General features: G+C 37.6%; 1 protein-coding gene across 1 annotated transcript in view; it reads right to left on the reverse strand.

Annotated features, from left to right (window-relative positions):
- Positions 1 to 5,148: 5,148 nt before the first annotated feature.
- The window catches only part of LOC132294463 (peroxidase 3-like), a 71,109-nt gene continuing 60,603 nt past the window's right edge, over positions 5,149 to 15,654 (reverse strand). Inside the window, exons 3-4 of the mRNA XM_059792334.1 lie at positions 6,207 to 6,372; positions 5,149 to 5,555 (exon numbers count right to left, since the gene is read on the reverse strand). Coding sequence (XP_059648317.1) covers positions 5,149 to 5,555; positions 6,207 to 6,372 — 573 coding nt within the window. The remainder of the gene's footprint in view (positions 5,556 to 6,206; positions 6,373 to 15,654) is intronic.

Genomic DNA, 15,654 nt, shown 5'->3' on the forward strand with positions numbered 1-15,654 from the left:
TTCTTTGTATTGTTTGTTTTCCAATTTGGAGGCATTTTACTTTAGAGAGAAACATGAAGTAAATTTAGCTCTTAAAAGCAATATATGTAAATTGAAAATGCTACCCAGATGGTGCCTACATTAATTAGGGTGTTGTTCTTATTTTCAGTTCACTTTATATCACATGTTATCAAAGTATCAAGATAGGATGGTGAATTACTTAGTTGATTGAAAGCTGAGCTTTTTTCACATTTTTCTAGTGTGATTTTTGATTTTCCTTTGAGTTGGTTTGAGATTTTTTGGAATATTGAATTGTTAATGTTTCATTCAACTTCGTGTGTTCTACTTGTGTTGTGATTGTTCGTTCCCGCGAGGTGCTAAGTATGACACTGGTTTAAATGTAGTTGAATCTATATTAACTATTAGATATTGTCGTGATTAGTCGATCTTTTATAGTCACTTAAATACATACATACATATATATATATATATAGATTATAAGTAGGAATTGACTTGCTGAATGATTATAGTGTTTAGAAATTTTTTGTTGAGCTTGTGAGTTCACCCTTTTATCACTTTTAGATGCACTTAGATTTAGCATGCAAAGGAGGATCGGTGGGAGAGATGGAGACTTTCCGGATTTTTTTCTCATATTTATTTTATTATTGTTTATTAGCAAGAAATTTTGTAATAAGGTTCACCGGTTTGGAGCTCCATGTCCATCCCAAGGCATGATAGAGTTACCCTGTGGTTAGCTGTTCTTAACAAATTGCCTGCACTTGCCAATCGATCAATGGCATACAGGCACGTACCGAATCATTGTTCCTTGTGCCTCTCATCAGCGGAATCACTGAATCACCTCTGTCTTTTCTTGCTCATTCACTCCCCCTATCTGGTCTCATATCTAAAACACGTGGTTTTTTACACTCAGCACATTGGAATGATTTTATCAAAGAATATTTCGAATGCCATAAACAAGCTAGCATTCTCAGCATCCATTTACCAAATTTGGGCGGAAAGGAATACAAGAGTCTTTAAGGATCCCTCTTTCTCACAGAATTATGTTCTACAGAAGATCACAAATTCAATCAAGGAACGACTCTTACCTTTGTCAATTAAAGACGTCATGGCTGCTCGGCGTGCCCGTGATGTTTTGATTTACCTTCTTCATTCTTCCGTCCACCACTATGTATATGTTATGGGTAAAGTGCAAAAAACCCCCCTTCTAGTATTGATATAATGTGGTAAAAAAAAACCTCTATATTATCAATTCGGTGCAATTAGGTCCCTAATGGTATAAAATGACAATAACAATAAATTAATAAATATAAATATAGGCCATGTAAAATGACCTTTTTATCCCAAACATCACCTAAACCTAATTTCCCTCAACCCAAACACAGCCTTATGCCCATGTGACACTGTTCATCTTCTTCCCTCAGTCTCCACTTCGATCACCCGCCACCACCCATCACCGCCACACCCTATAAGCATATAGATATACAATTTTAAAGCGGTGAAAAAAGAAAGCAAAGGGAGCAAAGAAAAAGAAAAAGAAGATAGAGGGTGTGCGCCAATTTGTATGGCAGCAAGGATCCCAACAAATTTGTATAATGTGTCAATATACAAAGTCCAAAGAATTTGGGGGAAATTGTAGAGCAACTCGGCAACTGGTCCATCACTTGACCCGAACTCGTGGACACCTTCAATTGGCATTCGATCCACATCCAACATAGAATCACAACATCAATTTAACCCATCAATTATGAGAAATTGTTGCAGAGCCACCATGAGAGAGGGTGATTGGTTAGAGAGAGAAAACGTGTGTTTAAAAGGTAACGGTAGTGAAGACAAAGAAGGATGGCAAGGAGTTGCTCGACGATGATGAAGGATTTACTGGCGATGAAGGACAGCAGCTGAGCTCGGTTTGAATGGACTGAACAAAACGGCGGCCATAGAGAAGATTGAATGTTAAGATTGAAGCTCACCGAACTGATTGTCACCAGATTGAAGCTTTTGGGTCACTACAATTCACGACTGAAGTTCGCCGAATTGTTGAACGAAGCTCGTCGGAGCTAATGGTGTTGAAGCAGCTTTTGGGTCTAACTGAAGATCATCGAAATTGTTGAGTCTTTGAGTGCAGCTCGTTGATCTGAAGTGGAGTACGTCAGAAATGGGTCTCATATGTAACTCCGGCCAGAATGATTCTTCAATGAAGAACACTGTTGGTTCATCTTTGAGGCACACTAGTTTGGTCACCAGTGGTAGTGCATGTAGATGGTGGAGCTTGTGTGGACGTTACCGATTTCAGTCTCTCTGTTGTTAATGTAGATGAAGTTAAGTTGGAGCACGTTGAACTGAGTGAATGTGAAGCTTGCCGGACTGAACTGGGTGAATGCGAAGCTTGCCAAAGTGAACTAGGAATGTGAAGCTTGCCAAAGTGAACTAGGTTCGCCAGAATTCGGGTTGTTGTTCGCTGTGAGCTTCTTAGTTTGGTAGTTGAAGCTAAATTAGTGGAAAATGCAGTTTGTGGAGGTCACAGTTCTGTCACCAATATTGTTCTTATTGGTTAGAGCTCACTGGCCTTCAATACAACTCCAGACGAGATGGGTCTCTAAATTCAGCTTGTCAAAATGGTTGAATCTTCGATGATGGGTCACCGACAAGGTAGAGCAATGAAGCTTACATGAACCGGATGATTGAACTGGGTTTCGATGAGGTGGGTTCGAAGGTCACTATCACTGGTGGAGCAAGCAGAACTTGGGTTCGCCGGATTTAATGGATAGAATGAAACTTAGCCGAAGGAGTTGATGAGGAAGAAAACAACTGATTTTATTTGAGGGGCAAAATGGGAAGAACAAAGGGCAAATTTGGGTTTTTGTATATTTTTTTGCCAAAAAGTGGTCAGAGGGATTAGTTGTGCACCTTTTTTGAATTTTGGGGGCTTACATGCACATTTTCAAAAAATAGGAACTAGTTTTGCACAAAGTCTATATATCGGGTCCACCGGGGGAGGGGGGTTTGCACTTTACCCATATATTATTAAAGCACTTCTCTATTTTGTTCCTACTAATTATGTTTTGTTTAGTTAAAATGTTATATTTTTTGGCTTAATATTTCATCAAGGTAAAATCACAAATCTTTTTCAAAGTCGAATCAAAGTAATCAAAATTTTATTTTTCAAACATTGAAACTAATTGTTAAATAATTTTTAATTCTTGAACGGTGTTTTTTCCTTGCAACTTCTTTTTATTTTTAACATCTGGTTTCCTCTTCTTTATTTTTCTTTTAGTTCTTTTTGACGTATTCTCTCATAACTACTTAAGTCTCATTTTTTGAATTGTATGTTATACTGCTAAGAATAATTTATTAAAAAAAAAATCACATTACAATTTTCTTATAAAATTTCAATTTTTAATCACATATAGTACTGCTTCGGCTTCCCAACTGGGCAATAACAGAAGTCTCACATGCACTGAGTTAACTTCTTTCTAAATTTTTTGAATTATTCATAAATCAATATGGAGTGAATTACCCACTCTTATCTTTGATCTCAACTATGAAATTGATTATACATGTTCTAGAATTATTTTGTGAGCAAGAAGCAGGCCGGTCCTGAGATTTTCAAAATTTTGAGGGGCTCTAGGCGAACTTTCAAATGCGAGGTCTCTATATATAAGGTTTCACCCGTACAAAAAATTTATAATAGTACAAAATTTTCATTAAAATGAACGATAAACACCAAGAGCAGCTCGAAATAATTTCGAGCCTTAGGTGATTTTTTTATTTTTTATAAGAATGCGGATTTTGCATTAAAATGAACGATAAGCACCAAGGGTGGCTCAAAATAATTTGGGGCCTTAAGCGAAAAAAAAATAAATTATAAAAGAGCGAAATTTTCATTAAAATAAACTAGGAGCCTTCCTTAATAATTTGTGGCCATAGGCAATATTATAAAAAGTGACCTTTTAATAATATATTAATATTAGATAATATTTATTTAAAATTATCAGTCTTGCTTTTGTGAAATTAAAAATTACTAATTAGATTATTGTATTTGAGTTTGGATAAAATATACAAATATATTAAATATATAGATATACATAAATTTATAATAACAAAAGTTAATAAAACTAAAAAATAGTTAACGAAAAAGAACAATAGAACCCGATTTAGAAAACCACAATCCAATGCTACTAAAATTCTTTAATAAGATAAAAATAGGTTCAAATCGAGAGTAATGAGTATTGAGTGGAGGAGAAAAAGAACTAAAAATTTGTAATGAGAGAGGAGGGAGACGGCTTGTTGATAGAGTTCAGAGAGTAGAGAAAGTATGTGATGAATAAGAAAATAAATAAAAGATAAAAGCAAGAAAAAGAACATGCAAAAAAAGAAAAAATTGATAAAATCAAGAAAAAGAACATCGAAAAAAGAAAAATTTAATGTCGTTGTAAAAAATGCCGAATGAGATAAAGAGAAAAAAAATTAGTTAAGAATATATATATTTGAGATCGATATTAAAATTCAGTATGAGGAGAGAGAGGAAGAGATACATAATTTATATCATTTAAGGATATAAATCTTTGGGCTCAATATTTCTGTATTGGTTAAAATTTAATTTAAAAACCTGAATGAGGAGAGAGAAAATAAAAAGTTATTTCAGGATATAAATTTTTTATGTTCGATATTAAATTTTTTATGTTGATTATATTTGTAAAAATATTAGGAAATAATTATAATATAACATATATAAGAAAATTTTAAATTTTGAGAACCTTTCATATTGGAGGCCCTGGTCGCCTATGCCTAGGCCGGCCGTGGCAAGAAGTGAGAAGAAATAATATATCAAAATTTGAAAGTTATAAAAGTTGTGTTCTACTTCTTCAATTGTGTTATAATGCTATAGCATGTATAAACAAGCCACTTAATGAAAATAATAAGATAGAAGTATGTTGAATTTTCCAAATTACATTATCTAGATTGAAGGCTTTTGAAGTGGATTCAAAGAAAACCCCATGAAACATTTTATTGTCACATTACAGCAAAATTAAAATAACCAATTACTTTGCATGTTTAATAATTATTTGAAGTAAAACGTACAAAAAATTAAAGAAAGTAGCTTCAGCTACTAATTAAACAGATTCTCAACCTCCAACTCTTAATTAGGAATTAATTAACGACATTGCACTTTCTCCGTATCTCTCCTGAAGTTCCAGTGAGCACTCCGATGGCACCCATTCTCTTTATCGATTGGTTGAACTCGGTGAAGAACTTCGCGGAGCCAACGAGCATCTCATCGACAATGTCGCTAGCACCATTGTTGGTTAAAAGTGCAGCATCAGATTGGAAAACGCCTTGTTGCAGCTTCAAGTTAGTGAAGTAATGGTTGTCGAATGCTAGCGAACTCCCGGGGTCCATTGCAACTGTAGTTGTGTTGTCTGAAAGGCTTTGGCACTTGGTTTTCAATGTAGCAGCATAGGTGGAGTTCAGAGAAGGATCTGCGTCGCCTTTGCCGGTGAAATTGTACAGCCTGTTGCTGAAGAAATTGCAGAGTCCAACACCAATGGTGTGTGCACCTGATCGACCAAAAGCTAATTCTTAATTAAATGTTTCATTAATTTCATGACATGAACATATTATAGATGAACTAGCTCCTAACATTGTGTTTTGAATCAAATCCTTTTGAGAATTGGTTTTCAATCCTTTATGAAATCCCATTTCTGTTTGGAATAATAGAATTTCAGATACTAAATTAAAATAAGTGTACAATTATTTTTTTTTTTGATAACTGGGATACGTGTTCAATCTGGTAAGGCTCGGACTATGTCCACGGTTGTGGGCCCCAGGAATTGCTCGAACCTAGGAGGAATCAACCTTGAGACCAAGACGTTCCGGAGCACAAGTCTTTTTCATTAGGCCAACACCTTGAGATTAAACAAGGGTACATTTGATAAACTACAAAATTCATTTATTTTATTCGTAATTTTCAAATTGTATGAATCTGACCATTTTTTTATGGGATTGGGAAACACGGTTTCAAGGACTCAAAAAATGAAAAAACAATTCGAAGAACTATAAAAGATAGTATAATGAAATCATACTATTTTTTTTTTTTTTTTAACTCCGATTTTTGAAAAAACAAGTTTTGGTAGAGTTTTCTGATTTTCGAAAAACCAAATCAAATAAAATTTTGTGATTTGAAATAATTAAAGTGGCAACACACTTACCTGATAAAACAGCAAGATCCTTGAGAGTGAGAGTTTTGTTGGCAAAAGCTTGTTTGAGGGTGGTGAAGTTGGAGAATGGCGAAGGTATGTTGGCAAGGGCCTCCGAAGCACTAGAAATACGTCCATCTCTTCTTCTAATTAACACGTCCCACATCAATTTATTGAACTGCATGTATGTATGCAACAATTTATTTAATTTCAGTTTTAGCAAACATATAAACCCTTTTGTACACATCCGAACTCGAACTCTTTCATCCATTTTGAGGATGGGCAAGTTATACCGTCAGGTCAAAGACCCCTTGGTTACGTTTGGGCTCTCTCGAGTCTTATGGTATGCTTTTTATTTATTTATTTTTTCCTTCAATATGATTTGAGACTGTGGGTGTCGCCTATTAAAGGCTGACATGGCATGTTGACAAGTCAACACAAGCCTAACCAAATCCCCCGTGGCAATTTGAAAAGTCAAAAGCTTTGAGAAACCTACCCTCGAGCATTCTAAACCCTGGCACCAAGTTAGGCCCACCAAGCCTTGAGGGACCAATCCTCAAGCACCCTAAGCCATGGCATCATTCTAGGCCCATTAAGCCTCAAGAGTCTACCTTTAAGCACTTTAAGCCCTGGTAGCGTTCCAGGCCCATCAAGCCTCGAGAAGTCAATCCTCGACCACCCTAAGCCCTGTCGTCGAGACAGGCCCATCAAGCCTCGAGAAGTCAATCCTAGAGCACCCTAAGCCTTGTCGTCAAGACAGGTCCATTAAGTCTCGAGAAGTCAATCCTCGAGCACCCTAAGCCCTGTTGTCAAGACAGGCCCATCAAGTCTCGAGAAGTCAATCCTCGAGCACCCTAAGCCCTGTCATCAAGACAGGCCCATCAAGCCTCGAGAAGTCAATCCTCGAGCACTCTAAGCCCTGGCGTTAGGCCAGGCCCATCAAGCCTCGAAAAGTCAATTCTCGAGAACTCTAAGCCCTGGCGTCAAGCCAGGCCCATCAAGCCGCGAGGAACCAACCCTCGAGCACTCCAAGCCTTAGTATCATGTCAAGTAACACCATTGCAATAGAGCAGAGCTCTAAGAGGTTTGTTATTAAAACTTGCACATAGCACGAAGAGAAGGTAGGATCTTCGCAGCTATAATAAAATCTAACATTGGGAAATTTAGGAGGATCTTAGATTGGTGGATGAGAAGTCAAGAAGTTCTTTTGCTCTTAGTAAGGCCCAGTTAACAAGATGATAGGATTACACACTATTGCAACAACCCTTACAACCACATTTAATGCTGACCAACCAGCGGTCAATCAGCATTTAATGCCACAGATGGGGTAAGAGTAGTTCGGCGACGTAGTGCAAGGCTCGAGAGAGGGATTAGACCTCTTAGACCCCTAAAAGTCTTAGAGCTGCCCATGTGATCCTGCCAAAGTCATGATAAAAAAAACCAATGGGCTCTGAGTCTATAAATGGAACTACCCCACGAGGCCAGAAGAAGGGAGCTGTGATAGCATATTATATACTGGCCCTACCACCATTAAAAATCTTGTTAGCTGGTCTTCTTCTCCTCCGCCTACACTAAGTACCCCCTCTGTTTCCTTCGTACTTGTATTTTGATATTTCCATTATATATTTATTGCTTGATTAAAAAGAACCCCTACATTTTGGCGACTCTGCTGGGGATATCAGTACAAGCAGATGGAATCACAGGATATGCCAACCCATCATTCAGAGCCCTTTGTTGGGGGGGGGGGTAGTGATGCTCCTCTCCAGTCTCAGTCACCATCACATACTTCTAACGCTCGTGCACCATACGTCACATTGCCAGAAAGCTCGGCAACCCCTTCCATTCAAGAAGAGTTATTGCAGTCTCACCGTGACCTTAATGATCGTCTTGATCGGTTGGAGGCCTTAATCATGGAAAGCGCACGAGCCAAGGCCGCTTCTCCCGCCAGAGTGACCTTGCCTGAGCACGACCAACCAGGCAGCTCATCCACTCATGTACCTCCACTATGGTACCCGCCGAAGCAGACTCAGGCAGCCCCAAAGCCTACCCCAGTTCAAGTTGTGCCTCCAGCCACTTCTCTGCCAGAATATGTCACCGAGCCCATGTTACAGGATTTCCTCATGAAGCATGTCACAACCGCTACGCGCGCCTTGATATTATGCACCGAGCCTCCGTACCCAAAGTGTTTTGCTCAAACTCCATACCCGCAAGGGTACATCATTCCAAATTTCCCAAAGTATGACGGTGTAAAGGGGGATGCTAATGAGCACTTACAGAGATTTATAAAGTCTCTAGGCCAGCATAGCCACGACGAGGTTCTACACCTCTGAGAATTCTCCAAGTCTCTTACAGGACTCGCCTATAGATGGTTCAGAAGCCTCGAACCTGACTCGATCACCACATGGCAGCAACTCTCCCAGAAATTTCATAACAAGTTTGGCCAAGTCATCGAGAGGGTCACTACTCTCTCTCTCGCTAAGGAAAAATAGGAGCCCCACGAGGAGCCCCTTAAATTCATCTCTCGATTTCAAGCATGTGCGAGGGAGTGCTTCGAGGGTGATGAGCACTAAAAAGTGCGCATTTAAACCTGTTAAGCTTAGGTATACTAGTACCTTTATCTATTTTATTTTACCATTTTAGATTGATTTCATTTTACTTCCGTTTTCAGGCACTTATCCCGAAAATAAGCTAACTCAGCCAAATAAGAGCTTAATTGAAGCAATTCTGAGATTTATCAAAGAAAGGAGCAAAATGGAGCAAAGTAGAGCAAAAGGAAGAAAAATGGTGGAATCCAAGATTTTTGATCAATCCAAGATTATGGTTCGATCGATCCAACATGGATCGATCTCAACATAAAAAAGATAGATCCAAACCTTGAACCGAAAACAGAAAGTCTAAAGTTAGATCGATCCAACACCATCCTTTGATCGATCGAACACCTTTATCCTCATCCAAATAATTGACCTTATCCATTTGTACCACCCACTAACCACTTTTGTCCTTTTCCCCATAAATATCTTCAAAATATCTCAGCTTTGTTCTTATCCGGAGAGCTTAGCCAGATTGGATCAATCCAGCCTTAGTTCGATAGATCTCAGCCAAGTTCAATCAATCCAAGTCCAAGGTTCGATCGATCGAACTTCCTCCAGTGCAAAAAAGTTAAAAAGCCAGCTCATTCAAGTTGTCTTGTATCCAATCATTGGGGAATATTTTGTGCACGACCTCAGCTCATTTTGTGTGTCACTTGACCTACGGTTTCTTAGAGAATTAGGGATACAACTTTAGAGGCTATTCTTAGTGTAAAAGAAAAGAGGAGGAAGCTAGAGACACTATTGGAGGCTTTTCATCTTCCAATGAGCTGATTTCATTCATGGAGCTTGCCCTTGAGGGTTAGAGGATCATTACCATGAGTGGCTAGACATCCTCTTGGGGCTAGAGTTAGCCCCAAGCATGCTTTCTATATCTTAATCTTGTGTATTATTGAGGGATTAGTGTTGTAATACATGTTTTGACACTTTGATATATATAGATCTTGTTTATTCAATGATTTATATGGTTTAATGCTTTCAATTAATCATTTCATTCTATCCATATGTCTATGTATGCTAGAATAGATGTTCATGTGCTTGTCTCTAGATTTTGTGTTATTGATGCATGTCTATGTGTATTAATGCTATAGATCTAGAGATTGTCAAAACATAGTACTTAATGGAATGCTCTTGTGATTTAGTAGATGGTTCATACTTATTTCTTGATGGATTGTGCCTCTTCCTTAGTTTAATTTCATGCTAGTAGTGTAGTTGTGGTGTAGTGTAGTGTAGATGTTAGATGAGAGGACAATCCATGCTTGTTGTTTAATGTTCTATGCTTTTGAATGCAAGTAGTATATGTCTCTAACCTTGTGGTGTATTAAGATTGTGAGCTTAATGAAAGGTTAATGGCTTGTTTTGATCTATTGTGCTTTTCACATGTTATTTAGACAATATACGCTTCATTGATTAGATATATTGTGCATTTCACATGTTGTTTAGACATTATATACTTGACCAGTAATTCTTGCTAATTGAATCAACCAAACACACACACATCATTATTGCAACACACATCTCCCTCATTAGTCACTTGCTAATGCCATAGAAATGCATTGCTTGGTGGAAATCTGTAAACCCCAAGATCTCTCTCTCTCTTACTTACTCTACATTGCATTCATACTTAGTTTAATTTAGTTTCTCTCTAGTTTAAACAACCAACCAACCATTTGCTTGATCATTCGACCTACGAACCCTAATCGCAATTCCACAACCTTGTTCGACCCTCACAATCCCTTGGGACGATCCCTACTCGCCCTAGCTATATTTATAGTGAAGGTAGTAGTGGCTTATAAATGTAAAACTTTTGGCCCTCGCTTTAATGCACACTCTTAAGCTTATGGCATAGCGACCGACCATAGTTTTTGGGCCATAAGCTTAAGAGTGTGCATTAAGGCGAGGGCCAAGAGTTTTACATTTATAAGCCACTACTACCTTCACTATAAATATAGCTAGGGCTAGTAGGGATCGTCCCAAGTGATTGTGAGGGTCGAACAAGGTTGTGGAATTGCGATTAGGGTTCGTAGGTCGAATGATCAAGCAAATGGTTGGTTGGTTGTTTAAACTAGAGAGAAACTAAATTAAACTAAGTATGAATGCAATGTAGAGTAAGTAAGAGAGAGAGAGAGATCTTGGGGTTTAGAGAGCACCACCAAGCAATGCATTTCTATACCATTAACAAGTGACTAATAAAGGAGATGTGTGTTGCAATAATGATGTGTGTGTGTTTGGTTGATTCAATTAGCAAGAATGACTAGTCAAGCGTATAATGTCTAAACAACATGTGAAATGCACAATATATCTAATCAATGAAGCATATATATTGTCTAAACAACATGTGAAAAGCACAATAGATCAAAACAAGCCATTAACCTTTCATTAAGCTCACAATCTTAATACACCACAAGGTTAGAGACATATGCCACTTGCATTCAAAAGCATGAAATATCAAACAATAAGCATGGATTGTCCTCTCATCTAACATCTACACTACACTACACCACAACTACACTACTAGCATGAAATTAAATTAAGGAAGAGGCACAATCCATCAAGAAATAAGTATGAACCATCTAGTAAATCATAAGAGCATTCCATTAAGTACTATGTTTTGACAATCTCTAGATCTATAGCATTAATACACATAAACATGCATCAATAACACAAAATCTAGAGACAAGCACATGAACATCCATTCTAGTATACATAGACATATGGATAGAATGAAATGATCAATTAAAAACATTAAACCATATAAATCATTGAATAAACACGATCTATATATATCAAAGTGTCAAAACATGTATTACAACACTAATCCCTCAATAATACACAAGATTAAGATATAGAAAGCATGCTTGGGGCTAACTCTAGCCCCAAGAGGATGTCTAGCCACTCATGGTTGTGATCCTCTAACCCTTAAGGGCAAGCTCCATGAATGAAATCAGCTCCTTGGAAGATGAAAGGCCTCCAATGGTGTCTCTAGCTTCCTTCTCTTTTCTTCTACACTAAGAATAGCCTCTAAAGTTGTATCCCTAATTCTCTAAGAAACTAGATGGATCTCCCTAAAAAAATGTATCATATTCTATATATAGGTAGGTCAAGTGACACACAAAATGAGCTGGGGTCGTGCACAAAATATTCCCCAATGATTGGATACAAGACAACTTGAATGAGCTGGCTTTTTAACTTTTTCGCACTGGAGGAAGTTCGATCGATCGAGCCTTAGACTTGGATCGATCGAACTTGGCTGAGATCTATCGAACTAAGGCTAGATTGATCCAATTTGGCTAAGCTCTCCGGATAAGAACAAAGCTGAGATATTTTGAAGATATTTATAGGGAAAAGGACAAAAGTGGTTAGTGGGTGGTACAAATGGATAAGGTCAATCATTTGGATGAGGACAAAGGTGTTCGATCGATCGAAGGATGGTATTGGATCGATCGAACTTTAAACTTTCTGTTTTCGGTTCAAGGTTTGGATCTATCTTGAAATGTTGAGATTAATCCATGTTGGATCGATCAAAAATCTTGGATTCCACCATTTTTCTTCCTTTTGCTCTACTTTGCTCCACTTTGCTCCTTTCTTTGATTAATTTCAGAATTGCTTCAATTAAGCTCTTATTTGGCTGAGTTAGCTTATTTTCGGGATAAGTGCCTAAAAACAAAAATAAAATGAGATCAATCTAAAATGGTAAAATAAGATAGATAAAGGTACTAGTATACCTAAGCTTAACGGGTTTAAAAACGCACTTTTCAGTGCTCATCACACCCCCAAACTTAAATATTGCTAGTCCCTAGTAATGAACTACAAAGTAAAGGAATGGAATGAACGACTATACAAGTATAAACTAGAAAGCAAATAAATGATAACACCACTTTCGTAGGGAACACAATTGCACTTAGCACATGCAACAAGCCTTTTAAACCCCTAGGTTACCCCTAGTGGACGAGTGAAGTCTCGTGAGGGTTTCCAGAAATGGTACCAACAAACATTAAGCTCATTCTTTCAAAAGAGATACCAATATTGCAAACAAGCATTTAGAGAAAACTACCTCAAGTATGCAATTTTTCAACCCTTTTTAAGCAATCTCCCAAAATTTCAACATCGAGCAAGCAAGTATGGTCCTCCACACATCAAGAAAATGATCATGCAAATCAAAACAACTCTAGAATCCTTTTTGAGTGGACCGGCATCAAATGTGTTGCTATCTTAGCCAACTAAGGAATTAATCACATCCTTACCCTCAAACTAGCACACAAATCTACTACCGATCATCAAGATAAAAAATGGACCTTTTATTAAAGCTTTATTGATCTAGGTGCGCTTATACTTTTCACTCAATATATATATATATTTTTTATAGGATTAAAGATGGAAGTATGGTGTAATATGTTGATCTATTAAGCTTTCTAGTGATCCATGAGATCGAGTGTTAGGTCAATGATTCCCAAACTAGACGGCTTTAGGGCATTAGGCATTCAAATACCCCTACGGACTTACAAGCTCAAATCAACTAGGCTACAAATCAAGACAACCTCCATCTAATCATTTCCCACTTCTTACCTTTTGGGAGAAGTCCTCACTTTTATTGCTTTTGCAACTTCTTTTTTTTTTTTTTTTTTTTTTAAACATTCAATTATTAATCTAGAGTTTGGGCCCTCCACCTTTTGGCGCGAGAAGTTCAGTGCTTGATGAGGCTAGAATCCTGGCTACTTAGTGAAAAGGGGTTGTGGCAAGAATAAAAGCTTTCAATGCACTACTAGCTCAATTGGGATATAACCAATTCAATAATCAACAAAGCATGTACCCCACAAATGAATGCTAGTGTGCACCTGTGCTAGTGTAGAATACTAGAGTGAATCTTAAAACAATCACAAAATCAGGATGATGTGGACCACAAGTGCAAGAATGATATCAATCTTTCGAAAAATTTACTCCTAAATGGCGTCCACGAGGCATACAAGGAGTATTAGACTCTCAAGTCAAGCAATTTTTAAATTTTAAGCAATATAGTCCTCAAAAGAGCAAAATCATAGCTAGTTATGGACCAATCATAGAAAAATCCTCAAATACACAAGACATGCTCAAAATTTATGCAATTTAAAATTAACACTGCAAACCACCATTCCCCCCAAACTTAAATGGCACAATGTCCTCAATGTGCAAAGAGAACAAAGGAAAGAGTATACCAGTGCAACTAAGCAAGAATGATCGGGACTGAAGTATCCAAAGTGGGTGGCATGACCCCCCCAAACTTGGGATTAATTGTGGTCCTGAAAAGATGGCACTTGGATAAATGCATCAGATAACAAAATAGGATAATCAGTGCACAGTGGACATGCAAGTGTAAATGGGATAAATAGATAAAGAAATGAGAGAGGTATAAGGGTGGTCCTGAAAATTGGGTAGGACTCTCTCACTGAAGTCACTGTGATGCACCTGATAGAGTCAAATGGATAGATGTATCAATAAAAGCATACAACATCCATCATAGATAAAAACAACCATAAAATGCAATACATCTAGTGTCAAAGCCAACAGACCTGGCTGTAAAAATAATAATAGTGTTACAAATGTAGCAGACACACAACATAGATATAGAGCATAAAAAGATAGAGAGATTGGGGGTTAAGGCAGAGGGGGCAATGCGAATTCCGTGGATATCTTCGGCTAAACCATCAATGGCAGTTAAGATCTCCACGCAAAGGGAAACAATATCAGCTCTAATGGCTGCCACCATATTCAGATGGAAGGTATTAATGTCAGCTCTAAGGGCAACCAACATATTCTCCAAACTCTGAAGGTGCTCTTCTAGGCGACGTATCTGATTATGAGCCTCAGGTGCGGCTGAAGTAGAGGAACCGTCATTCTTAGTCATGGTCTGTAAAAAGGAAAAGAAAAACTTACAATGGAAGTTAGTATCAGAATAAAGAATTGAAAGCACAAAATAGAAATATGTATGTCAAGTAGGATAGACAAAAAATTTATGACATGAATCTATGCAAGTGATAGAATGTGAAGCATGCTAAGCAATATAAGTATGAAATGCATCCAATGTGGAATATCACAGGCATTGGGTATAAATAAGATAGCATGAACATAATACATGATGAATGAAGTGTGTGTGAGATCTATGAAGTTCGATCTATCATAAAAGAATGTGAGATCGATCACAAAAGTTGGATCGATCAAAAGTAAGTGAGATCGATCTCATAACTTCGATCGATCAGGACACAAGTTCGATCAATCGAATTGTACGATGCGAAAACTGAAAAGTCATAGATCTGTGAATATGGAAGCACGGGGCCCACACGAGCATGGTCGTGGGCCCATCAACACAACAAATTAACAAATTTCATCACCTAAATATGGCCCATACTCCCACGAATCAAATCAAAGCACAATATATAGATATACAAAGCATATATATGAATATAGACATGTATACATAAAAAGCTTAAAACTTCATTCATGACCCACAATCATTATGAATATGGAATGGATCAAACATTGAAACATATTTTTAACCAATCAAAGCTTGAAATCGATGATAGGGTCTCGGATCTTACCTTGAATCAAAGAGAGGAGAAATGAGATGTGAAAAGGAAGACGATCCGAGAAGAGAGGGAGATCGACACCTGGTTCTCGTCGGAGATCTCGCCGAAGATGGAGATGATGCTGAGGTTCAGTGGCTCCTAGGGGTTGGGGTTTGTGAGGGACAGAGGGTTAGATCGATCTATGGAATCGATTCTGAAACCCTCGGTTCTATTTTTTAAAACATCCCCGACAGAGTTCGATCGATCGAACCTCAACTCAGATCGATCGAACTTAAATATATATATATTGAAAAAAAAAAAACTAAAATTAAA

This window comes from Cornus florida, unplaced genomic scaffold, assembly GCF_030987335.1.
Source record: "Cornus florida cultivar Cherokee Brave unplaced genomic scaffold, ASM3098733v1 CherokeeBrave_3.0.0_Hap2_Chr01, whole genome shotgun sequence".
NCBI lineage: Eukaryota > Viridiplantae > Streptophyta > Magnoliopsida > Cornales > Cornaceae > Cornus > Cornus florida.